General features: G+C 41.5%; 2 protein-coding genes across 12 annotated transcripts in view; one reads left to right on the top strand and one right to left on the bottom strand.

The window, feature by feature from the left end:
- Window positions 1-27,557, bottom strand: part of MED12L (mediator complex subunit 12L) — a 327,766-nt gene that overhangs the window by 215,732 nt on the left and 84,477 nt on the right. For 7 of the 11 annotated variants that reach the window (XM_058550786.1, XM_058550834.1, XM_058550768.1 and 4 more), the window contains 5 exons: window positions 17,714-17,845; window positions 14,652-14,778; window positions 11,900-12,114; window positions 10,229-10,333; window positions 9,173-9,349 (listed from right to left, as the gene is read on the bottom strand). The exons of 1 other annotated variant lie outside the window; for it this stretch is intronic. In XM_058550786.1, the coding sequence (XP_058406769.1) occupies window positions 9,173-9,349; window positions 10,229-10,333; window positions 11,900-12,114; window positions 14,652-14,778; window positions 17,714-17,845 (756 nt within the window). The remainder of the gene's footprint in view (window positions 1-9,172; window positions 9,350-10,228; window positions 10,334-11,899; window positions 12,115-14,651; window positions 14,779-17,713; window positions 17,846-27,557) is intronic. 3 more of the 11 variants (XM_058550826.1, XM_058550812.1, XM_058550818.1) reach the window with 2 other exon arrangements.
- GPR171 (G protein-coupled receptor 171) lies at window positions 579-5,490 on the top strand. The gene is made up of 2 exons (XM_058550910.1): window positions 579-667; window positions 4,483-5,490. The coding sequence occupies exon 2, from the start codon at window positions 4,531-4,533 to the stop codon at window positions 5,488-5,490; it is 960 nt and encodes a 319-aa protein (XP_058406893.1). The 5' UTR covers window positions 579-667; window positions 4,483-4,530.

The raw sequence follows: 27,557 nt of genomic DNA on the forward strand, positions 1-27,557 counted from the left end.
TTAACAGTAATTATCTCTCTGCATAATGATTTTTTTCTATTTCCAGATTTTTCTACAATGAACAAAAACGAATGAAGATAAATAAAACATATACTTTACCAGACTATGTTAAGTCACATCTTTTTTTATTTATTAGTAGATGTCTCAGCAGGATCCAAATTGTAACAATTTTTTAAATTATAACTTTGAAAGGCCGTATGAAGGATGAGTATCAACTATGACTATTAAGGATGTACACTAAAGAAATTTTGCTTAAATATCTAATATCTTTAACTCAGAACCCTTTCAAGGCACAATTGGTGTTTTTCAAAATCATTATGATGCGAAACACATCTTGGCTGCTTTAAAAAAAAAAAGCTAGGTATCACAAACGACAAATAAAAATCTTTCCTCTAAAAGAATGGACAAATCTGAATTGCTTAAGAAAGCATACACAAAATTGAAAAGAACTTCTTTAGGAGACTTTCATACAGTTAAACTATTTGCAAACCACAGTTTCATCTACGTCAATATGCAACATTTTAAAACCACACAAAAAGGAAAGGAAATTTTTTGTACAGCCAGCAGTCCTGCAATGGGGTTGCTGCCGCCGCGGCTTGTCAAACAGCTCGGGCTTCTCTGAAGATTTGAAGTGAGGCCCGCTGAGGCTCAGAGAAGACATCTCCAGGTATGTCTTTTCAAATACTTAATATATTCAAATGTCTTTCCATGGAAGGGAAATCTGATTTTCAGTGTTTAAACCATGTAAGTTGGAAATGCCAACATGTAATAAGGATGCTGCGTAAGAAAGCACCAATTATTAAACTCTGAACAGATTCTCACTGTGAACTACACTATAATTTTCTTCTGATGACCCATCCATCCTCTCAGAAAGACAGCTTAATTCACACAGACTGAATACTTGCTTACAGGTAAGCATAACTATTTAGTAACTCAATTTTATAACCGGATGGATAAAGGCCATGTTGTAAGTCTTCACAACAGGGCACGACAGGTCTTACAACTTTCCTCTACAAACACTAAGATAGGCATTTTCAAGAAAATTCCATTGTGACTTCCATAAAAAATCTAATGAGTTTATTTATCTTCTAAGCAATGAGCACTCGATCCAAACAAAGGAGACACTTGAATCTTGTCTTGGTTTTGCTGGAGCACCTCTGGGTACCTCAAATTTCCACAGGTTACTAACTGGTTGACAACATACTTATTAAGCACTTAGTTTTCAAATTCATCAGAGAGAACACAGAATGTTGTAGTACAATTCAACCTCTAATCAACATAACCAAAAATGTTAAAGGAAGAGGTTTTTTGTTGCAATCTAGACTGATGTTTATGGAAAACAACTGCAGGGCACTACGGGAGTCGCAAGCACCAGCGAAGGAATGGTTACACTGTAATTACTGTCGAAAGAACTAACGCAGGTGATATATACAGTCAGTTCTCATTACAGAGAATATTAATTCATCAAAACAAATCATTCTCGAATCCTTCTCTTCTACATTCATCTATAAAATGAGATTTATTGTATAACTGATGAGCAATAGGGACACTTAAAGAAACACACCATTATGTTACCATTATTACGTAATATTTGAAATACAAGTGCATAAGCCAAAATCTAGCACCTTGGAAAGGAACAATGAGCAAAGGTGGGAGATGAGGATCACTTTACACCAACACTGGCTTTTGACCCAGTGAAGAAAAGGCCATTCAGGGCGCCCAGGTAAAAATAAATGGTTACTATCAAGAATCAGAGTCATAAGGAAATCAGTGAAGCCAGAAGCAGACTTCAGAGGTGAAGAGCTTCCTCCAGGCACAGGGGATAGGCAGGACTCGGGCACGGGAAGGATCAAGGCCGAGAGTCTAGAAAACTACCAACCAGGTCAGAGCCTAGCCTGCTCTAACAAGCTGTAAAACCTGGAGCAACACCTCAGTGCCAGACCTCAGCCTCCTCAACTGATCTGAGGACTGCACTAGATGCTATCAATAAGGGTTCCCTCCATCCTTAAAGTCCTATGATCCCAAAATTTTATCACAACCAAAAATACAAAGGCAGGAAGGAACAGCTCACAGAACAGCAGAGACCCCACCAATTTAAAGTAGAAAGTTGGGATTAAGACAGTGGGGATGGTACGGAGGGCCCAGGTCATAAGAATGCTGAAAGTAAACAAGGTTTAGACTTAAAGAATAGAAGCTAGGTTTGGTTTTTAAATATATATATTATAAAAATGAACTATCAAAATACACGAAGCCTAAACTTCTCTTATTAGTACTTAGGAAAAAAAATAAGAATAAATGTTTTATATCAGTTCTTTTACATGAAAATTGTTTAGAATCTAGTTCCTGCCACATCGTAAGCTCTTAGTAAAGGTTGGCTGCTATAACAATAATAATCCTTATCACCATCATCATTATGACTATTATTATTGGGACAAGGTTTTGGAGTGGTCCATGTTGGAATCCTGGCTCTGTAACTTACCAGCTATATAATCCTGGGTGCTACTTAACCTCGCCATGCCTCAGTTTTCTCATCTGTAAAAGAGGGGTAGTAACACCCACATGGTGGGAGTGATGAAAGTTAAGGAAGTACATGTGAAGTACTTAGTGCAGTGCCACACACAAAGTAAGCGCGTCGTTGTTTTCACTGAGTTTAGTACAGAATGAATGACACTGTTCATGGACCTTACAGTCCTATCTCAGGGAGGGAAAGGGGGAGGACGTGTGCCCTTGAAATGTCCACCTGCTTCATCAATCCGCTCGCATGCTCCTTCATCCCAAGATGTACACAGTGGGTCATTAAATAATTAGGAGAATCAAGATTCAGAAAGGCTTCACAAGTTTTTGTTTTTGTTTTAAAGGGAGGTTTCAGAGAATGGGCTTACTTGGCCTTCTTAGTCGGCCACTACACTTATTATTTGCTATTTTTCAAAAGTTGTACAGCAATTTTTTTCCTGCTAAAACACACAAATAATCTTCTCTTCATAAAAAAAAAAAAAAAGAAAGGTGTTTACTATGCACGAGGAGGGTGCATATCACGAAGCAGCCCCAGCAAGCAGTACTCGTGGCCCTGAGAGCGTGACGGACCAGGTCACAGGGAGGAAGTGCAGCCCACATAGCGTAACTTGTGCCCATCAACCGCACGATGTCCCAGATCCGGAGGGAGCATGCCAAGGTGTTGTCATTATCGGTGTCGATCACGATGGTTCTAAGGGCATGACTTATGCTTCTGGGCTTCACAGCCTCAAAACCCACAACGAAAGAAAAGGAAAAACGCACTCAAGTGCTCAAGTGAGATGTTTTGATACTAATATAACTGAGCTTCTCTTTGAGAATTTTGTAATCGACAGTCATACACTCTTGTCCTAGAAGCCTTTAAAATACATTCTTGGTCAAACTTCTCAAAAACACTGGCAGGGAAACATCTACACAAGCACTGTCCAATAGCAACATCATGCAAACCACAAAGGTACTTTAAAGTTACCTAGTAGCTGCTTTTTAAAAAGCAAAAAGAAACAGGAGAGATTAATTTGACTACTATATTTAACCTAATACAGCGAAAATATCATTTTAACAAGTGCTCAATATAAAACGTGTTAAGGAGATATTTTACTAATTGTTGTACTATTTGTAGAAAATAGTACAATTCTACTACTTGTACTATTTTTTTAATAATATTTTGTACCAAATCTTTAAGCCCCAGTGTGTATTTTGCATTTACAGCACATGTCAATTTGGAGCGGCCACATTTCAAGGGCTCAACAGTCACCTGTGGCCACAACCTCCCACACACTGGACATCACAGGTCTAGACCACTATGAAACCGGAGCCAGGGAAGGGAAGTCATAAGCATCAATTCAGGACCAGACTCTAATCCAACTCTTTCTGCTTAAAAGAAAACTGAAATGAAATTCGGATCGTGAAAATGTTTTAGTAGGTTACACAATAAAGGGCCTACTAGTTTTTAAATAGCAATCTTCTAAATTTTAGTACAATTTTCTGTTGCCCCTTCCCACCCCTCTCCACCTCAGTTCCTCCAGCCTGAGGAGTTCTATCAATCTACGAAAAAAGAAAGCCAGGGAGCCTCACTGAAAGCTCCTCAGGCGCAGCCACAACCAAACCATTTTTACCCTAGTTTCCTCTATTTCTCAGAATTTCAGTTCACTTACATCTCCTCTGCAAACTAACTTCCGACCCAACTGGTAACAAAAGAGCTATCAGAATGCACAACTATGATGTCAAAAATATCCCTTCTAGAAACAAATCTACATGGGATTTTCCAAAATCAGACCATGGAAAACCCAGGCTTCCTCATAATCTAAGATGTTCCCACAAATCCACACAATCTACTAAGTTCACGAATAAAATTCTATCTAAGAACTAGAAAGACCATGACTGTGGTATTGTGAGTGCAGATGTTTCTAAAGAAAATAATTTCTAATTTTAATTACTAATCTCCTTCCCCTCCCCCCCCTTTTTTTTCAGATTCTCTGGATTTTTTTTTTGACAGAGTCCTCCTTACTTTCCCTCAAGATGACAAACAGTTCTATCTTCTGCCCAGTTTACAGAGATCTGGAGCCATTCACGTATTTTTTTTATTTAGTTTTCCTTGTTGGAATTATTGGGAGTTGTTTTGCAACCTGGGCTTTCACACAGAAAAACACAAATCACCGGTGTGTGAGCATCTACTTAATTAATTTGCTTACAGCTGACTTCCTGCTCACTCTGGCATTACCAGTGAAAATCGTTGTCGACTTGGGCGTGGCACCCTGGAAACTGAGGATATTCCACTGCCAAGTAACAGCCTGCCTCATCTACATTAATATGTACTTATCAATTATCTTCTTAGCATTTGTCAGCATTGACCGCTGTCTTCAGCTGACACACAGCTACAAGGTTTATCGCATACAAGAACCTGGATTTGCCAAAATGATATCGACTGTCGTGTGGCTAATGGTCCTTCTTATAATGGTGCCAAATATGATCATTCCCATCAAAGACATCAAGGAAAAGCCAAATGTGGGGTGCATGGAATTCAAAAAGGAGTTTGGAAGAAACTGGCATCTGCTGACAAATTTCATATGTGTAGCAATATTTTTAAATTTCTCAGCCATCATTTTAATATCTAACTGCCTTGTGATCCGACAACTCTACAGACACAAAGATGATGAAAACTATCCAAACGTGAAAAGAACTCTCATCAGCATCCTTTTAGTGACCACAGCGTACGTCATATGCTTTGTTCCTTATCACATCGTCCGGATCCCGTATACCCTCAGCCAGACAGAGGTCATATCTGACTGCTCCACCAGGATCGCACTCTTCAAAGCCAAAGAGGCCACGCTGCTCCTGGCGGTGTCGAACCTGTGCTTTGATCCCATCCTGTACTATCATCTCTCAAAAGCCTTCCGCCTAAAGGTCGCTGAGACTTTTGCTTCCCACAAGGAGACCAAGCCTCAGAAAGAAAAATCAAGCTGTGAAAACGATGCATAACATATGGGATTTTTCATGCTCTTCCTACTCGCCTTAGTGGACAATAAGTACAGAACTAACGGGAAAGAGAAAAAAAAAAGAGCCTCAGTAAGTAAAAATACAGACAGCTAGCAAATGTGGCCTGGTTTACCGAGAAACCCCGTTTCCAAATGCAAGGCAAGGAGGAGTACTCTAGTGGTTGCTGATGCTCCTCAGCCCAAACATTTGTACAAAAACCCAAAGTCCTGTTGAACCAATGTACAACCCTGTAATAGCCTTGAAATGCAAATGAGTTCAACGACCGAGACTCAGAGTGGTCATTTAAATGCCTGGAATTGACTTCTTCATAGAAATATGCGAAGTAATCTCTATGTCTCTATGTGGAAGTTGCCAGAAAGCCCTTCATTCAGTAACACAATTTAAAGCCCTTTAGATCACTTTAAAAAAAAAAAAGAAAAAAAAGCCAGCCGATTTTTACGTGTGTCTGATTTATTTTTACTCCATCCCTTCAAAGATAGTAACCTTCTAGCTCACTACTCCAATTTTTACCATCTGATTGTTTCCTAACACAATATCTAAAAATTTTTACCTCTAAAAAGGCTTGGAAATACATGGGTAGTTTTTAATGTATCGTATATACTTATATTCTACCTGTAGGTTATAAATAAAGATTTTCTGCTGTTAGTATTGACAAATCCAGTGGTTTCTTAATTTTTTATTTTGTAGTAATAAGAAATAGACCCGCTAACATTTTCAAGGGGAGTTGTTAAATTATACTAACTGCTTAAACTATTGTTTTGGAACTAGACACTCATATCAAAGGTATGGAAAAATAGCACCAGTCAAATGGTCTTAAAATAGACATGCCAACTCCACACAGCAAGGCCTTGTTAGGAACGAAGCACATGCTGGGCTGACTGGTCCCACTCAAACCCTGAAGATGAGTCTGACCCCATGTGGGGCCAGCAAGTTAAAGTATGGTGACTCTGGGGTCACAACCCTTTGATCGAATTCTCTCTACTGCCAGTAACGCAAAGGATTCAACAGTGAGTCTTAAAGACTTCTTTAGGGAAAAGGAGATTGAAAAGTTTAGATAAGCATACATGAGATTTTGTGTTTTTTTCATTTCAATCGTAAAAGCCCATATTAAAATAGTTGGTAATTCATTTGCATTAGCTGCAATGATTAAGAAATGGTGTTCCTGGAAGCTGACAAAACAAGTTTGATTCCAGACTCAATTTGAGCTCTGCATTGAGAATTATTATTTTCTGAAGCTTGAACCCCAGATGACTTCTGTCCACAATTTCACAAATATTTTCTCTGAGTCTGAAGAGAATAACATATGAGAAAATGCACAAAAGAAAGTGCCCATTACACTTATGGTGAGTACTGGACGCATTCTAGCTGGTGAGTGGTGCCGACAGGAACCCCATTAGCATCAGGGAGCAACACAGACCAGGTAGAAACAACTCACCTAGGTCACAGGCTAGGAGAACGCCCACCCACAAGAACCTGCACTTGCTGGGAGGCTGACAACATGTTTTTACTAATGGGCAGATCAAGACATAATTCGTGTAAGAGCCTACATGAAACTAGTTTATTCTCCTGAATATTCCGGTCAAATCCCCTTTAGTCCTCTCTCCTTGGCCTTCACTCACTAAGGTCACATCTTAGAGACACAGGAAAAAAACAAAACTTTTTTTTTAATCATATTCTTATATTCTCCTCACATGCATGATAGGTGGGCCAAATTTTCCCTTTTTATTAAGGAAGAGAACCAGACTCTACAGCACTCCTAATGTCAACGTTATATTAGTGTATACTTTTATTTCCCCTCATTGATGGTTTATTCTAAATTATAATCACAGAAAGGGGGGTTAAGGGCAACTGATGATGGAAGGCTATTAAAAAATGGTACCCTACAACATCAACTTTCTAGCAGTTCTTTGATTACTGCATTACAGTCAAATTATGTCGTAATTCATCAAGAGACTTAGTCCTTGGAAATCATTCATGCTCCTTCCTCTAAGGAAGGGACGGTCCTTTGAATGCTAAATGCTGAAAATGGCTGCGTAACATAACAGGATAAAGAGTCCACGTGTGGGCAGTGCCCTGCTCTGACACTCGGACACATGGCAGAGGGAGGCCTGCGAGGCTCTGCTTACCCAAGTGAGGGACACAGAACCCTCAACCAGTTTCATCCAGTTTCAACATTTTGCCATATTTGCTTCATTTCCTCTCTCCATTTTTTCTGTTTTTCAAATAAACTTTTTATTTTGGAATAATTTGAGATCTACAGAAAGGTACAAAGATAGTGCAGAGAGTTCCCATATACCTGTCATCCAGTTTGCCCTAATGTTAATACCTGACGCTACCACGACACGTTTGTCAAAACATGGACATGAACATTGGCGCATCACCGTTAACTATACTCCAGACTTCAATGGCCTCCCCTTTTGACTCTGACTATTTTAAAACAAATCCCAGACATCATGATAGTTCATCCATGAATTCTTCAGGATACATCTCTAAAATATCAAGCCACTCTTTCCGCTGCCCTAAACTGTGCAATTATTCCGTTATGTTGAAAATGTGGGATGCCCACAGGTAACACCTGAAAAATGTTGACATATTCAGCCAGTGATGAACAAGAAAGAATTTTGGCAACTTTTCACATGGCCCTGGACACAGAAAAATTAACACCACAAAAAAAAAGCTTCTTAACTGTAATGAGAAAAAAATATATGGGTATAGTGATTTTGAAAGTCATTTCAGAGGATGTTCCAAAATAACCAAAAACATAAACAAATTTAAGAAAATATTTAGTTTGCAGATCAAAACTCCTCAAAGATATCCAGGAAATAACCTAAGATACACCTCACAATTACATTTTTGTTAAAAATAATAATAGTTTTCAACGAAAAAAATGAGTCAGTGAAATTACACTTAAAATAAAATTCCAGGAAAAAAGATAGTGAACCTAAGAATAAAAAAACATTTACAGATTCTGGCTCAATTTTCATTACTATAATATCAAAAAACCAATCTTGTTTCCCTTTTAAATAAAGTACATCACTGACTATGACTCAAACACTAAATTTCCTGGCAAGTATTTCCCACGTCTAACTAGTTACATCTCACACACAACCTCTTCCATGAAGCCTTAACCAGTTTCTCAATCAGATGCTCTGTCCCCTCCAGTATTTACTCAAATGTTTCACCTTCCCGTGGGCACTTGGGTTTTTACTCAATTATTGCACTAATTTTAGTGCTTGTCATTTTACAGATATTTGTCTCCCTCCTATCTCATGCACCTTTCCCGTGCCCCCAAATTCTTACTCATCTGTATAATACCAAAAGCACCTACCACAACACAGTACACATAAAAGCTGCTCGGTAAATGAGTTTCAAATTCAAGTAGGAAAACACACTTCGACATCATCTGCAGTGACTCAAACGCTCTTGATACAAGGACACTAATGTGGGAAATTCCATTAAGTCTAGCCAGCCAGTGGTATCACACCACAAATTTGGACGACATCAGCACATAAGCTATACAATCAGAACTATAACAAAAGCAGCAGCGAATGCAAAAACTCACCTGCTCTCATGTGTGTCACTCAGGCAAGCAGCTGACTAATCAACAGGTAGTGATCCTATAATGAAATAATCAGGTCATCAACTGACAGAAGCAATGACTTACCAGAGGGATGGGAAAATGTGTTGCATACTGTAGGTGTCGCAGGAGGTCATAATTCGATGGAAAAATTAACTCCCTGGGCTTTTCTCTCTTCAGCAACTTCTCCCCATTAACTGACATTCTTCTGCCCAAGGAAGGGCTGGCATTCTCACAGGACTCTCCAGGCATGGGAGAAAATATCTAAGTCATGTAAAACAAATGTTGGAGATTGTAAATGAAAGAGCAAAACTAGAACATAGCACTACATACCAGAACTTCAAACACATGAGGCACTCATACAATATCTTTTCCTTATTTAACCACTGAGTAAAATACATAAAAAATTTTGTTAATTGACACAAACTTCCTATTCAGATCAGGAGCACTGTGTCAACAGCATCCCCCATTGTTAAGATGAGATGATGACAACCACACACCCCTAAGAAACGTGCACAGCTGCATTTCCTGGTGGACCAGAGACAAAACCCGGACTCAGAGGTCAGAGTTCTCCTCATAGGGCTACATTTCCAAGAAAAACACACACACAGAAATAATTAACTAATAAAACTAATGGAGAATAGACATAAAGATTTTAGTCTGTACCCTAAACAATGTATTTTTGTATAGTTACATATTGAGATCCACGAGGAAAAACACATGATAATGACCCTGAAATAAAGTGGAAGAATGTCTAACAAGTCCAGAACCAGGAAAGCTGTTGTTTAGAAGCCGAACACAGACACAGCCAATCAACATGGACCGTCACGATGAAGCTAGATTTATGTATTCCTGAGAGAGAGAGTGACCTCAAAATGAACAAAAGGGTCACAGTCAACTAGGAGGGAAGGAGTGTTAAAATTTACAAAGGATGCAGTGCAGCCAAAACTGAGGATAAACTGCAAGGAGACAACTGCATGAGATGATTAGATGAGCCCTACGGCGGAGCATAGTAGGACCACATTTACATCACAGGTACACAAGTCATTCCAGCACAGGGGGCAAGGAACAGGATGGAGACAAGGTGGAGTAGGGGTGGGCGGAGGGGTTAACAGTCAATAAGAATTCGAAAGTTGAACCTACTGGAAATTCCGAACCAAAGTCAGTTTTAAAGTCACTCTTGTCTACTTCATCAAAAATATTAGTAGTTCCTGAGTCAATGCCCATATGCGCCATAATAGTCTGTTCCTGATAAGTGCCAGGGAAAGAAAGTCACACTGTAAATTTTGTAGTTCATTAAGAAACTGAAGCTAAAACATAACAGTGATATTTTTAACCATTCTATGTCTTTTTTCTGCAAAAAAAAGAGAAGGAAGTTTTCAGGTATGCATTGCTTTGCAAAGTCACATTCTTTGCCCTCATGATGAGAAAGATTCTACCTCCACAATATTTCAAGGGAGGAGCACACAAACGTCCTGACACAAACTGGCCATAACTTCTTTCTCTGGGCAACTCTCGGCCAGAAGCTCACCCACTTTTCTTAGTAGGAAAAATCTAAGAGTACATGTAAGATATAAGGCACCTTGAAATCCAAGAATAGAAAAGAAAAAGCAGACACACAGGAAAAGCAGAAACAGGTCAAGTAACTTTAGTTTTTACCCTTTATAACTCTGTTTGTACTGCAGACAAATTCAGAAACAAAAGTATTTACATTAAAGAAGCAATTTTTTAAAATCCCTGCAATACTTGGTGACCAAATCTTAAGAGTAAAAACTATGAATCCACAGGTGCAATTCAAATGTCAGGTTTTTAAATTACAAGTATAGCCACTGTTTTAAAAATATCAGGGACCGGCCCGGTGGCACAGTGGTTAAGCGCACGCACTCCCCTTCGGCAGCCTGGGGTTCGCAGGTTGGGATCCCGGGCGCGCACCAATGTACCACTTGTCAAGCCATGCTGTGGCGGTGTCCCATATAAAGCAGAAGAAGATGGGCATAGATGTTAGCTCTGGGCCAATCTTCCTCAGCAAAAAAGAGCAGGATTGGCATTGGATGTTAGCTCAGGGCTGATCTTTCTCACAAAAAAAGTAAATAAAAAATAAAAATATCATAATAGTATATGCTTAAACTCTCAGAGAACTTTATTTTTAAGGAACTGTCACAATCTCTCACCATTTTCTACTATTTACCATCACCAACTCCATGTTTTTTGCCTTGAAAATTTCCAAAGTATCTGGAATAATGTCCAAAATATCAGAAGTTGGCAGAAAATTATAAAATCATGCTCACAGTATAGAATAACTTGTTGAAAAGAACAATTCTACAACATCTGAGAAATAGAGATTAAATTTTTAATTAATTGAAATGAAAATATGATGTGTTATGACTAAAACAGAGTTTCCCCTGATGTATAAAAGATTGATACAAGTAAAGATTGATACATCGGGAAAACGATGCTCCTTTGGATGAAAACTGAGCCAGGACTTCAGGGCCAAAACAGGTCCAATTTTGAAGCACAACATTAAAGGAAAAATGTAGATTAGAAATACATAGAATTCCAATACAATGAAAAATGTTATGGGCTGTTAAATCTTTTCATTAAGTTTTAAAGTATCCAAGAGAAAATTCTGGAAGATATAAATTATACCCCAAATGTTTTTCATGAGTGAGGAGTAGAGATAAACGAGCTTTGTAACAAGAGAACACAATTAAAATGCAACCACCTTTCCTCCACCAAATAATCCATCTGAGAGCGGCGTCCCCGCAGAGTTAGGTTTCAGGGCTGGGGGGCCCGCCCCCGCCCCCAGGGCCATACCTCCATCTTCGCGTCGTGGTCCTTGGGGTAGTGCTCGTCCACGTGCTCCCCTGCTGGCGAGCGCGGCCGCGTGGAGGCAGTGACGGACAGGTCTCCCCGGGATATGAGGGTGCACATGTAGGCATCGTGGGAGAACACGTCGTGGCGGATGAACTCGCAGAAGAGCAGCACCAGGTTCACGAACTCCACCTTCTCACACTCACTGTTGGGGTCCGCTACAGAGAAACAAAGGCAGTGGAGAACTCAGCTCCCTTGACACGGTAGAAAAACAACCGATTATCATGGTTTAACAATATTTTCAACACTTTTCATAATTTTTTTTTTCCAAAATAAAAGACTTATTGGAAAATTTACTATGAGACACCATTGTTTTATGCCGAACTGGCACACAGGTTTTGATTGTCCTGCTGTAACTAAAAAATAGTTTCCAGTGTGCTAAACACAATTTCAAGATTAAAAATAGTGGTCCCTAGGGCCGGCCTGGTGGTGTAGCACGGTTAAGTTTGCACCCTCCGCTCCGGCAGCCTGGGGTTCACAGATTCGGATCCTGGGTGTGGACCGACGCACCGCTTATCCAGCCATGCTATAGCAAGCGTCCCACATATAAAGTGGAGGAAGATGGGCAGAGATGTTAGCTCAGGGCCAAGCTTCCTCACAAAAAATAAAAGTGGCCCCTGGCAAACGAATAACCATTTAAGTAATCACGTAAACACATAAAATATCAGGTAAGAAAATAAAAGCAGGGCTAGCCTGCTTTCCTCTGGTTTTACTATCAAAACAGCTCATGACTGTTTTTACACCTTGACTATGTCCGTGTATTTACAGGGTATGCGTGTGCACTTTTTCAAAGGAGACTTCACAATAGAACCACAACTCAAATGGTATTTGAGGGCCGGCCCCGTGGCTTGGCGGTTAAGTGCTCGAGCTCCCCTACTGGCGGCCCGGGGTTCAAATCCTGGGCACACACCGATGCACCGCTTGTCCAGCCATGCTGATGCCGCGTCCCACATACAGCAACTAGAAGAACGTGCAGCTATGACATACAACTATCTACTGGGGCTTTGGGGGAAAAAAAAAGGAGGAGGATTGGCAATAGATGTTAGCTCAGAGCCGGTCTTTCTCAGCAAAAAGAGGAGGATTAGCATGGATGTTAGCTCAGGGCTGATCTTCCTCACAAAAAAAAAAAAATGGTATTTGAAAAAAATAGTGAGTGGGATCCACTGAAAAGAAAAAGGGAAAATGGAATAAAGAGGACACAAAGATGGAGCTGTGCAGTCTGTTTTAATTCATAACCAGTGTATGTAACTCCCATTATGACTTTTAATACTGTAACTGCACTCTAAAACTTGGTACTACCTTTGAGAGAAGGTTAAAAAATGTTGAGACTTCACTACACCCGCCCAGCCCCGTCCCTGGTCCCAGCGCACTCACACCTACAGGAAACAGACAGGCGCGTCCAGGGAGGGGGAACTCAGTTCCCTGAAGGTTAGCCCAACTGCTTGATCTCGCAGATCCCTGAACTCAACGACCATGACCTCGCCCGTGCTGCTGGAAACAGACAGCTTTCTCTGACCAGCCGTGAACGGATCCAGAACAGGCAATGGCGCAGAAGGAGGACGTTCTTCCCCAAGAGACAACAGGAGCGGGGACGGGGATGAAGGAAGCAAAGGGCAATGTGTACCTCCCCCAGGATACAAGATAAGTCAGAGCTGCTAACTGCCATTCCTGATAACATATCTCCTGCCATCCGGATCTCCTCTGTCCTTGCACGTTTCTCCCTCCGTGTCCATGTTTCATTGCTGCTCCCTCCATTCCCACCACCAGCTTGGCTCCAGCTCTCACTCTCCTCCAGCCTGGAACAGCCGCCAAGGGACTAAAAGAACCTCGCCCCCCAGCGTCACTCAACCCAAAAGGAGGCCTTTCTCAGAGAATCAGAAGCAGGCCTATTGCTGTTTTACCGGCTTCTTTTCCACAAACGTCTCCCTCCCACCCCTCCATTCTTTATCTCCCCTTACTATCACTTTTCACTTTTTGCCATTTTTCTGTTGTTCCATCACTATCTATCCTAAGACCCTCTGTGTCATAAGAAAACCTCAGAATAAGATCAAACCCACTCAGCTCACAGAAATGACTTTTGTAAAGTGTCTGCCCATGGTACGAACCCACTCCTGGCTGTTTATTCCCAAATCCATGATCCCCACCAACAACAGAACAAAAGACAGAAGAAGAACGTGGGATGACATGAACATCCACGAGAGCGTAGGGAAGCAGCCAACCATCTTAACAAATTAGTTCCTTGTATCAAGGACCTGGTTACAAAGCACTTCTGTTTAATTTTCTTCCCCCTTTTAAGATCAGGTGTTAGAAAATCAGAAATTTGGAAAATGGTTCGAAAAAATTCCAATTATCACAATATACAGTGAAACATCACAGGACCTTTGCTCCTCTATTTTGGTAAGAAGGATCTAGAAAGGAAAAATTGGTCCACCAAATATAAGGGAATGAAGTGACTTATTTTTTAAATTAATACAATTCTGCAAATGTTTTAAGTCTTTGAAGACTGCCTGATTGTAAAATTGCACAAAAGTCTCCATTGCAAACATGCTACCAAATTTTGCTCAGTAAAACATACATTATATTCAGTGCCAATAACTTTTGATAAGATGCAAATAAGAAAAAACAAAAGGAGAATCAGCCCCAAGAAAACAGTCAATCCCTTATTTAAGATCTAAGAGCAAACAGCTTTACTTACACAATGAGGGGGCCTGTGTATCTAAAAACCTTAGAAGAACATTCTGGAAAACAGGCAAACTAGATCCAGCAAGAGAGGCTGAAGAAATGGACTCCTTCTCATCTAAGACCTCTGATTCACCACATCTCTAAGGTTAAAAACAAACAAGCACAGTTAATTACAGAGGATAAGTAACAGGTGCAATGGTCATGAATTGGTTAGTTTTTTATTAACATTTAAGTTCTCAGATAAAACATGCAAAATTAATTGAGATTTCTGTACTTATTTGAGGGCCATGCATCGTAGGTAAATACAATTTCTAAAGGTTGGGAAAAACTACCCCAGAAAAATCCAAATGATCCCAAAGAACACCCATGAAAGACACTAGTCACGTGGATTATCAACTCTGCACAGTGCGGCTCAAGTACCCGCCGAAAACACAGCCTCATACAACCAACCACTCATTATCTCTACGCAAAGTTGCTAAAAATAATTTGAGACTGTCTTCCTTTTAAATAGCTTACGTTTAACTGAGAAATACTTGGGCGGGCCGGCCCCATGGCTTAGCGGTTTAGTGCTCGCGCTCCCCTACTGGCGGCCTGGGTTCAGATCCCGGGCGCGCACCAATGCACCACTTGTCTGGCCATGCTGAGGCCGTGTTCCACATACAGCAACTAGAAGGATGTGCAACTATGACATACAACTATCTACTGGGGCTTTGGGGAAAAAAAGGGAGGAGGATTGGCAATAGATGTTAGCTCAGAGCCAGTCTTCCTCAGCAAAAAGAGGAGGATTAGCATAGATGTTAGCTCAGGGCTGATCTTCCTCACAGAAAAAAAAAAAAAAAAGAAAAGAAATACTTGGGCATGCATTGCTGACTGACTCCCCTGTGTGTGTTCGTGTCAGGTGAGTGCATCTACGAGCGTGTTTGGGGAAGTGTGGTCTCGAATGAAAAAGCTAACATAAGTCCCCTAATACGATTCTTCCTCTCATTCATCACTTCACCCGTAAGATCTCTCAGAACCTCGGGGAATCGCCACAGTTCATGAAACACATCTAGGGAAGCTGTTTAACTTCTGTATTCTTAAAGACAGAACTTACCAGAAAAGAAACAGTTTAGAAGCAATCCAAACCTCAGTTTCTCTTCTCTTTAATATCCCTTTGATCCCTCCCACTTTCATTACCAATTCTTTAACATTAAGATACTAATTATTACATTAAGATATTATTTCTACAATCCATCATCTCTTTACAAAGGTCAAATTTTGAAAATGGCGATGTTTAACAGAAATCAATTACCTTAAACATCTCTGAGAGAATACGTTTTTAGATATGGATACATTTACGCCTATTAAAATTACAAAGTAATCTGTGTGTGAAAGTAATCTATGTGTGAACCTCTTCTGAAAGTGAGTGAGAGTGTGTGTGTGTGTGTTTGCGTGTGTGTGTATGCTGGGACACTGGGGAGGGTGGGGGGGCAGAAGAGACACAACAACAACAATCCAGAAGGAGCAATGAAATTTGAGAAATTCAACTTTAGTTACAGAAGTTCAGTCATTGCAATTCACTGGAGAATAGTCTATTCACTAACATGTAGAAAACAAGCAAGGCACTGCTTTTCTTAATTTGCACGTTGTAAAATGGGCTGTGTGGTTTACACCTGAACATCGGTCTCTTCAGGCCCACAGTCTTTTGTAGCTGGTGAACACTGCTTTCCCAACAGGAGGAGAGACGTGTCTATGAAAATATTCTTCCTATATCATTGCTGAACAGCTTCACGGGAAGCAGGTGTGTTATCAGTAACGAGCAGCCAGCTCAGTGCTAGGCCACTCACGCAACACAGCCTGTCTGAGCGTCTAGCATGCTTGTGCCAAGGACAGCACAGCGAGCAGGGTGGGCAAGGCCCCCGCTGCCAACCCACAGTCTAGAGGGGGGTCGGCAGGCATTCAGTAATAAGCCCACGAGGAAAGGAAAACAGAGTGATGTGATAAAGGGGCTGTGGGTGCTGTTACCTGTAGGTAAGGTGGTGACGGGAGATCTTCCCAAGCAGGTGACACAGGCTGAGCTGGGAAAGCTACAGAGAAAGTGACACTTTCTGAAACAGGAATGGTAGAAAGAAACGGGCCACGTAAAGACGGGAGCAGAGTGTGCCGCCCAGAAGGAACAAAGACTCCAGATAAAAGCGAGTGTGGTGTGTTAGAGGGACAGGAAGACCAAGGTGGTCAGAATTGTGTGTGACCCGGGGAGAAGGCGCGAGACAGGTGGGAAAGGCAGGCAGGGGAGGCTCACGCGAGGCTCTGTGGGCGGAGGTGAGGAGCCATCAGGAGTCCTAGGAGGGACAATGGGTCTGTTTCCACTCTGAAAAGACGGCTCTGGGTGCCGTGTGGAGGATGTGGAGAAGGAGAGGGAGGAGCTAGGAGGCCCTGCAGCCCAGGAGGGAGAGGACGGGGCCTGGTCAGACCACACACACCTTCTCCAGAGCCATCCCAGCTCAGGCTTACAGCAGAAAAGAAGGCTCACTCAAAAATCTCCCCTTCAACAAAAGCTAATGCTTATGAAGTTAGTTTGGCTTTTTCTTTTATAACCTACTTCTGAGGCTTCAATTGCTCTCTCTGGGGCCAGAACACAATCTCAAAAACTAATGCAAATTGGTATCTGTAATCTCATAGTCACAACCGGTGTATATTATATACATGTGTGTATATGTGTGTGTATTGGTGTATTATATACACGTGTGTATATACACACACGTATATATACACACATATACACACACATATACACACATGCATATAAAAAATGTATGTACGCGTGTGTGTCTTAACCTCACAAAGTGAGATTTCCTTGTTCTAAATAGAATGTTAAGTTTATTTTAAAAGATACAATTTTAAATTAGTCCAGATTGTAAATGATTGGTTTCATCAACTTAGAGGGATCCTAGTGTGAAGTCCTTATGTGAATTTTGCGAACGTTCTCCCTTTTTCCTTCAAGAGAAAAAATGAGCACAATGAGAGTAAAAAAGACTCCTCCCCAAAAGGTCTTTTCAGACGATGACCGTCAACAAGCAGAGACACGGCACCCACCTCCGCCTCGACTTCCGCTTGCCTCTTCTCCAGGAGCTTGGCCACGGCCATTGCCCTGTGCTTGCCCGACCGCTTGCAGCTCACGGCCCACTCACACAGGAGCGTCACCACGGCTTCATCGTTGGGGGCGACCTAATGACCAAGAGAGACGGGTACCAGCCACAGCGCAGGAAACATTTCCCCAGTAGAGGCAGGAAGCGAGCAGTGAGAATATTTAAAGCTTTAATGCTTTCTTCTAATATTTTACTACAGTCATTTTAGAAAGTGGTCCCAAATCTTTTCTAATTGAAGTATAGAGTAAAAGTTCAGTCATAAGAAAGGAAATAACCTACTTAGAACGGCTGAATCTGTGACAATTCCAAGAGAATTAGCTTCCTTGAATACGTCTTTCCTTACACAGGACCGTAACCTGCCCCGTCGACCCTCCGGAACACACTTTCACAGCACACGGAAAGGCAACCAACCACTGAATGGCAACAACAGCTGCCACGTGCCCAATATGCCACCCCACTGTTTACCCTCAGGCCTCACTCAACACGTGACACAAACAAGCCACGTCAAGAGTCACCCGGTCCAAGGGGGAGGTGGAGGGAACAAATGAGGGGAAACCAGAATGCTGATTGAAGACCCACTGCATCAGAAACCACAAACCTGATGAATGACAGCCAAGCATCCAAAGGGGACAAAAACTAAAAGCAGACACAGTTAACAAAGGACAGCGGCCGGGTCTATGTAGGGCTTAGCACCGTCACCGAGACTGCAGCCATGGTTGTCATGGCCTAGAAATGGGCACCAGAGACTGAGGAGGAGAGGAGTCAAAGAAAGGTCACAGGGACCCAAGGAACAGGAATTGGGGGACAGGAGGAGGGATGCCAGCGGGGGGTCATCCTTCTGTGCAAACTGGCCTTCCTTCTAGAGGATCTATCCAACCAACGGGACATCAATATCAGTGTTTACTATCTGCCCAACTGTATCAACACTATGCCCGAAGAGCTGCATCATCACAGCACCGGCCTTCATGCGCTGTGTGAGACGGTCTCAACTCTAGAACACGTAAGTTCAGGTAAGATCCTGATGGTTACGGACACTCCCAGGAAGAACACAGACTTACACACACACAATTTTAAGACAACATTTCAGAACATTTGCAGACTCGGAGAAGACATCCAACAATTCCAGGAGAAGAATCCCTATCAGCTTTTAGATACCAAAAAACAATTCAGACCAGGAAAACCAGTTTATTCTAAGATTTTTAGTCTTCCTACCCTAAATTTGGTTAAACATATGGTGACTGAAAACAAAGAAACGTTAAGTTATCTTGGCCAGATATCGCAAAAGGAGCTCTGGGTCTCTTAATGTAAAACGAGAAATAATTCAATGAAAATATATAAAGAATGAACATAACATTTAAAAAAGAAAACAAATTGGGAGGAATTCCTGCCTAGATTCAATCTAATCCAGAGAAAAGTAAAAATACAAAAGTCAATCCAGTGAGGCCCAACATGCTTAGATCTAGAATAGTAAAGAGAACAAAAGAGTTACCCTAAAAATACTGCCATCTGTTTTTAATAAGTTAATCTGGTCAGTAACACACATCATGTCCACATTTATAAAGATGTTTTTATTTTCCTCTGCATCGTCAAAATGAGATGAAAATGTGCTACAAAAGAATAAACAGTTGACTCACCCAACTTAAGTAATAGGCTCTGCTTGACCTAGAGATGCACAGAAAAGAACAGATAAAGGAAAGACTTCTTTTTAACACATCCAGATATGACCACTGGTTTGGGGTAATGTGCTAGAAAACCAATCCTAGGAAGAAGTCAATCCACTTCCTAAAGCACTTACTAAGTACCCATGATATGCTAGGCATTGAGGAAACAAAAAATTTAAAAGATCTGGCCCCTGTTCTCAAAAAGTTCACCTTCTAGAGGGAAAAGCAGAAAAGACAGTCATCATAAAGCAATAAGATGTTCTGACAGTGTGGAGGGGAAGTAATGAAGTCCGGTCACCGGCAGCTTACACGTCTCAGAGGTGACAAGCACACGTCTGTCCAGCTTACAGACATCTGAGCTCTTAACTTGAAGACAGACAGGCCTGTGGTTCACCTGCTCCAGCTGTGGTCTCAATTTGTAATGATTAGGAATTAAGTGAAATAAGTGAAAATGCAGCTGAAAGACTGAGTTTTTAAAATAGAAAATTTATCACAGAAATGTTCCTGTCCTCCTATCAATTGTGCCCATAAAAAGTTATACATTTCAAAAGCTATTTTCAACCAATAAGTATTTTCCATTACTGGCCAGATTCCAATAGTGCAAAGTCCACTCCGGTCTGAACATCCAATAGCCTGCCAAACGATGCCACTCTTTCCGGAGGACACTGGGGTGGTGGGAGGGAGGAAGAGGCAGGTTCTGTGCTTATTTCAAAAGAAACAGTAAGATATTACAGTGGAACTTTTATGACCAACTTCTCAGAAAATCACATTGGAAAATCAGGTCAAATTATACCAACTTGACAGCAGCTATCTCTGCAATACGAATAATTACACATTTATACATTTGGGTCACAGAGCATTTCATTAGTTCTTTATTATTGAAAACTTATGCTAGTTAGAAAATAAATTTTTATAATTTTAGCATTATTTTTCAAGATAACTTTCCATTCAAACCCCCACACCCACTCCCTTCCACTATTTACTATGAAGTTTTAGTTCACATTTTCAGTGGTTTTACTAAGAGGCCTCTTCTAGATTTCACTAATTACCAAAAATAAGGATGCTATCCTACTTATTTAACTCTAAAAACCAGTTCCAGGGTACATCCCATCAGACATGTTCACCATGCAGACAGACAGACAGACATCCACGGCTCATGCTCCCCACAATCGGATGCCTCGTACCCCTACCCTGCTCTGCATCAACTGACTTGTAGAATGACAGGATGGCTTCCATTTGCCTGCCAGATGCTATCTTACAAATTAATTCAAATAACTGTCAACAGGACATCAGGATTTCAAGTATGTGAGTTGAAATGCATTCTCATCCTATAAACAAATTTCCAAAAATACTAAGCTCCTTTTCTTTAAAACAATCAATAATTGTTTATTAAGTGAAATTTAATAAATATTATTTAAACTCATAATAAATTGAAGGCAAAAATTTGAGGTAATTTAGTAGTTCAAGACATGAACTAAATATAGCCCCCGGCCTGCAACAAGATGACAATTAAGTGGGACAGACATATGTGTATATAAACAATATGGAGGCATAAAAAAGGACACAAAAATGATCTCAGAAAATCAACAACATTCAACAGGAGCAGAGAGAGAAGACTGAAGGGCATTATTATAGATGCTTCTTTTAGAAGGTGGCTTTCAAGAAAAACCTTGAAGAATGAGTTCAATTTCAAAACAGAGATGAACAAAAGGAGAAATAAGTATGAGGTAGGCAGAATAACGACCCTCCCCAAAGATGTCCACATTCTAATCACAGGACCTGTGAGTTGGTCACCTTAAATGACAACAGGGACTTTGCGGTTGTGATTAAGTTAAGGATTTTTGGGTTTTTCTTTTCTGTGAGGAAGACCAGCCCTGAGCTAATATCTCATGCCAATCCTCTTCTTTTTGCTGGAAGATTGGCCCTGGGCTAACATCCACGCCCATCTTCCTCTACTGTATATGGGACACTGCCACAGCACGGCTTGACAAGCAGTGCATCGGTGTGTACCGAGGATCCAAACCTGAGAACCCTGGGCTGCCGAAGCGGAGCGCCTGCACTTAACCGTTGCGCCACTGGGCCCACCAGGTAAGTTAAGGATTTTGAGAGGATGATTTGGGTGGGCCTAAAGTAATCAAAGGGAGGATTTATAAGGGAAAGAGGGAAGCAAGAGAGAGAAAGAGATGTGACAATGGAAGCAGGAGTCAGAGTCAGGGAGAGATTTGAAGATGCTGTGCCGCTGGCTTCAAAAATGAAGCAAGGTCACAGCTAAGGAATGCAGGTGACCTCTAGAAGCTGGAAAACGCAAGGAATCGGATTCTCCCCTAGAGCCTCTAGAAGGAACACAGCCCGCCTGACCCTGTGATTACAGCCCAGTAAAACCATAACCTCCAAAACTGTAAGAGAATAAATATGGGCTGTTTTGAGCCACTAAATTTCTGATAAAGTGTTACAGCAGCAATAGGAAACTAACTCAAAGTAGTTTTAAACAAACACATAAAGAGTGGAAAACATGGTTGTGGTTCAACGAATTACAGGAGCAGAGGACTGCTGGTTAAATGGCAAATATAGGAAGGCTACAATACAAAATTCAAAATCTGGGGAAAAAAGTTTAATGATACACTGAAAAAGAGTACCATGAAACAGGCAATAGCCTCATTCGTTCATTTACTTATTCATCAATAAACATGTATTAGCACCTACGATTGCCAGATCTTCTTCTAAGCACTGCATATAAATAGATTCTCATGTATTACTTTGTAGGAATAAAAATTGGTATTTCTCGGGGCCGGCCCGGTGGCGCAAGCGGTTAAGTGCGCGCGCTCCGCTGTGGCGGCCCAGGGTTCGCTGGTTCGGATCCCGGGCGCGCACCGACGCACTGCTTGGTAGGCCATGCTGTGGCGGCGTCCCATATAAAGTGGAGGAAGATGGGCACCGATGTTAGCCCAGGGCCGTCTTCCTCAGCAAAAAAACAAAAAAGAGGAGGATTGGCGGATGTTAGCTCAGGGCTTATCTCCTCACAAAAAAAAAAAAAATTGGTATTTCTCTTTTGGATGTAATTTCTCTTATATAACGAGAGTCTTACAAGTGTTCGTATTATTTGCTCCAATAATTCAATCTCTGAGAATACAGTCCAAGGAAATTATCTTAAAGTACAAAGATATGAGTGCTCCAGGCATCCGTGAAGCGTGCTACCAAACAGTCCCCATCCCAGCCCCAAGAACTGACAGTTTCCCTCTGAAATGTGAGAAAGGCACATAATGGATCAAATTGGAGAAAAGTGGGGTGACCTTACAGGGAGAGGAAGGTCCACGCAGACAGTTCCCAGGCAGGAGTATTTGTCGTCAGCAATGCAACTACAGGAATTTTTGCGGTTCTTTTGTTTTTATTTCTGCAGGCAAATCATGGTATTTTGATATCTAATTAAAGATGTATAAATAGGAAAGGCAGATGGGAGAGGCTTGTCACGGAACACAGGAGGGGGGACGTCAAAGGTTCGTGATTGCCAGTGAAGTCAGACAAGGTCTGCCCTCTGTCTGCCCACCGTTCTCCCTGCCTTCCAGGAACAGCACCCCTCCTTCTGTGGGTCTTGCTTCTCCTGCTCCCAGGTGGCTCAAGGCGGGGGGGTGGTTACCAACTGTAGGATCCCACCCTCTTGGCTTTAATGGTACGTCTGGATTCAGGGCTTTGATAAGCAGTGAGGACTGTAGGCAATTCTTTGAACACAAGAGAAAAAAAAAATCCCTCTATCTGGCACCCATCATGTACACTGCTCTGTGCTCAATCTTGTAAGACATTCTTGATGCTAAGAGACTAGCCCTGTCCACGTGAAATTGTCTGTTTCTATTCTGATCAAAAATCTGTTTTTCAAAATAGACTTTCTGCAATATTTATTGCTTATTCTAGTCATTACTGAAGTCCCAGCACTTATAACTGACCAAAGCAGACGCAAGAAAAGTAAAAAACTGAAAGTTCTTGATCTTAAATGTAAATCTTTGTAGTCACTTCCAATGAAAATTTAAAACATAAAATAACTTAGTATGGACTTAATTACTCTCAAAATCACTAATAAAAATATCTTTCCAAATTTGCAGGTGGTAGTAATAAAGATAACATTTATTCAGTGCTTATTCAACTTGCAGTCAGACACTGCAATAAACGTGGTTCAGGAATTCTCTCTTTTACCCTTCACTACCTAGGAGCTAGTTATTTCTATTATCCCCATTTTACAGATAAGGAAACCAAGGCACAGAGACGTTCAATAACACATCCAAGATCACTCAATCTAGTTGAAGGAGCTCTTGGCACAACACAACTCTTGGGAAACAAACTAAGTAAGCAGAGCAACACAGGTATGTCAAACAGACCTGGGAAGTTAATTGTGACCCTCCCCCAGGGTGCACAACAGCCGTGCATGTGAGCCCCACGTTCTCTGGGCTCTTCTGCCTCCACCTCGGTGCTCACAGCCTCAGAGTCATCTGCTCCCCTGTGCTGTCATATTTACTTCCATGTCACATGCTTCCTTCACAACACAGCTTGGTGGTTATTACATCTCCAGCTGCTGGCTTCAGACATCCATTAGGAAGACACGCCTCTGAGAACTACTGAAGGAAAGCATGTCACCATCCCAAACACATAAAGGAGAGGAGGTCTCCAGGGGCAGTAACAGGCAGCTTTTCATATTGGTATTTTATAATGGACACTAAAAAGTTGTTGAGCAGTACACGACACACACACCCTGGCCTGTACCTACACAGGCAAATGGGGTACACAAGAACCAGGGACAGAGCGAGAAAGGGAGCCATGAACATGAAGTTAAGGTCAGAGAAAAAGCACCAAACTAGGGGGTCCGAATCTGAGTTCTGGCCCCGGCATAAACTAAATCATGTAATCATGGCAATAATAACGTTAACAGCTGTACATTTCCAACCCCAGGTAGTAGCAGTAGTCAGGTGTCTCACACACATCATCTCAACCTCAACAACAAGCTTTGAAGTAGGTGATGCTATTCCCACTTTACAGATAAGAAAACTGAGGTCAGAAGTTAAGTAAGAGGGCCAAGGGCACTGAGATGGAAAGTGGCAGAACTAGGAGACCTAATTCCAAAGCCCACACTTTCCGCTGCCCCATGCTGCTGCTCCCATCATGGGTGAATCAAGATCGCTGGGAGGGAGCACAAGGCGCGTCATGGCTCACACGACCCCAGAAAGCCTGCTGCCCGGCCCCACCCCAACCAGCCACTGCCGCCCACTCTTCCAGCCCCGACTCTGCCTCTCTAGGGACCAGCCAGACTTCTAATCTAATTGATACACAGAAAACGAAACCACAGGAGTGAATTACCTAAGACTTCCACCTCCAACACTTGCTGGACTAGATGCTCGTATAAGTCAGGGAATTTCTTTTTCGTGGTTTTATTTTCAGCATCTACCACAATGCCTGGCACACAGTAGCTTCAATATTTTTAAACCAAAGAGTAAAAGCAATATACTGTTTTACACAAAACTAAAGGAAACAACAAGGTCGATGGAGGCTGGGGAGTTTACATCTCATCTCCACCCCCCGACACACAGACGCACATACTTAATATGGAAAAATATCTGACCGAATCCAACAGTTAAGTGTGAAACACTAGAAGCATTCTCATCCCTAATTTAATGAGTCAAGGGTGCTGGCCCCAGCACTATTCTTCAGTATCATTCTGAAATATTTAGTCAATGGAAAGAAAAAGGAATAAATATTTGAAAGGATAAGGCAATATTACTACAGTTTACATAAAATGATTATCTCCCCCACCAACCCAGAGAATCAGAAAACTTATCAGGACTAACAAAGAGTTGAGCACCATGACTAGAACAAAATAACCAAGCAAAAAGTGATGGACAGTATTAAGCAGTGAGGAAAAAACCCTACAGAATATTATGCAAAGTGCAGTCCCATTTACGTCGTCCAGTCTGTCACGGTCGTTACGAGTTCACACACGCGCACATAAGAGCCCAGGAAAGCATCCACAGGCGAGGGCTGCAGCGAGCGGCAGTCCCAGCTCCGGTACGCACAGAGCGCCTGCTACACAGGACGCCTGCTCCGAGGCTTTAAGGACAGCCCACAACTGCTGAGCAAACCGAGGCTTCAAGGTGCAACAACCTGCTCAATGTCTCAAAGTACGAGGTCACAACCTGAGAGTCAAATCCCAGCGGTCAGGCTCCACAGCAGGGCCCTTAGGCCAAAACATCCCCTTCCTGGGCAGGAGAGGGGGACGGGGTCCCAGTTGTGACCTGAAACAGACTTCTTACACCAAGCGTGTGTTCCTGTACTTCATGCTAACAATCACAGGAAGAAATAACTTCTACAAGGAGAACAAAGGAGAGGACGAACGGACACTAAATTAAAAAATCAACAAAGCCCTTCACACAACAGCGTTGTTCACCTGGCCTGGTGCACTTGGGACACACCCACGGTGGGTAAAACACTGAAATCATTCATTCTGCTGCAAATAATCGTCATCAAAGGTGCTATCTACATCTATAATAATGACTTTCCAAATATGAAGGGAGGTCTTCATCGTAGGGGGATTTGTCACGTTGTTCTCTTCTGGTGGAGGGCGGGCACCAACCTGACAAGCTAGGCCCAATTCAGTCCCCCAGTAACCCAGTGTCTCTGGAAGCTAACCAGGTCTGCTATCCTTTAACAAACAAAGGAGGGAAATAATTGGCAACTACACCTGAGAGGCAGGCTTCCTTTAGAAATCAGAAGATACTTGGTGAGATTGTTTGCTATTTCAAAATAAGAAATGTCTTCAAATACTACCCAGATTACACGACAGTACCATGAAAGGGAAAGGGACCAATTAATGACTCATGACTATAAACCACAGCAAGCTCAGAGGACTTGAGGTCAGATACCTGCTCAAGCTCTTCAACAGCTCTTTAATCTGAGACTAAAAGGACATGTTTTTAAATATAATCAATTGCTCTACGTCACCATTAAACAAAATGGCTGTATCAGGATAAAAACATTATTCATGTTACAGCCCCCATGAATAACATGGAATAATATGTAGTGATACTAGCACATCACACGGTCTGCAAGAGAGGCCCCTTACAGAGATCTGGATGAATTTCCAGAGTCACATAAGGTAAAAATCGGTCTAAACTGCTAAAGAACATAAGCCTGTTATACATTTCACAAACAGTATTTCTAACATTCAGAATCACCATATGAAGTGATAAGCCTACAATTGTTAATCACAAACTCACAAGATTTATTATGTAAATATAAATAGTATTCATTTTTGAAAAATCTTTATCTATATGATATGTACATTTCCAAAAGATATTTGAGACAGTTGATTTTTGGTGAGGAAAGGGGCAGGTTTTCCTAGTCTCACATCCTTAGAATCAAGGCTGATAGCCTTCAGGTCTTGTGACACTTGAGAAACAAAACATACACCATGAAAGCAAAAAAGACTTCCTTTTTTTTTAAGCAGCAGTTAACAATAGTACACCTCTGAGTTCCGAGAAGGAAAGAGGTAGATAAGCAAGAAAAATTAAAACAATTCCTCTGAGTATTTAAATCAACTAATTGTCATTAATTTAAATGAATTTGCTATCCTTTAGTTAAATCATCAACATTTAAATAATACAAATGGAGAAGATAGTCTTGAGAAATATGCAATTGCATAACAGAAGATGAATTATAATCACAAAGAAAATCTCTCTGAAAGTCCTTGAAAAGTCCACGTCTCTCATACTGAAAACAATGAAAACCCTAGACTTAATTCCCAAAAGCTATCACCATATGGTACAATAAACTCTATGGCCTGCCTTTTATGAAGAATGAAGGAAACAGAGAGATGAGAAGGTTAATATCAGTTTCTAAAACCTGGAGCTGGTTCTACTCACTTGACAACTGACGCTGCCCAGCCAAGAACATGCGCTTGGCATTCACTGGGTGTTGACATGCTCAGTGGGTTCCATTAGCAAGGCCACCGTACAGACAAAGGAAGCGACACTGAGGGAGTTAAGTAACTAGTCGAGGCCACAGCTACTTGGCAGCAAAGCCAGGGTTCAAACCCAGGTCTGAAGCGGGCTCAAGCCTGCGATGCCGTACAAAGGCCAGACTGCTCAACCTGAG

Source organism: Diceros bicornis, chromosome 2 (assembly GCF_020826845.1).
Source record: "Diceros bicornis minor isolate mBicDic1 chromosome 2, mDicBic1.mat.cur, whole genome shotgun sequence".
NCBI classification, from domain to species: Eukaryota; Metazoa; Chordata; class Mammalia; order Perissodactyla; family Rhinocerotidae; genus Diceros; species Diceros bicornis.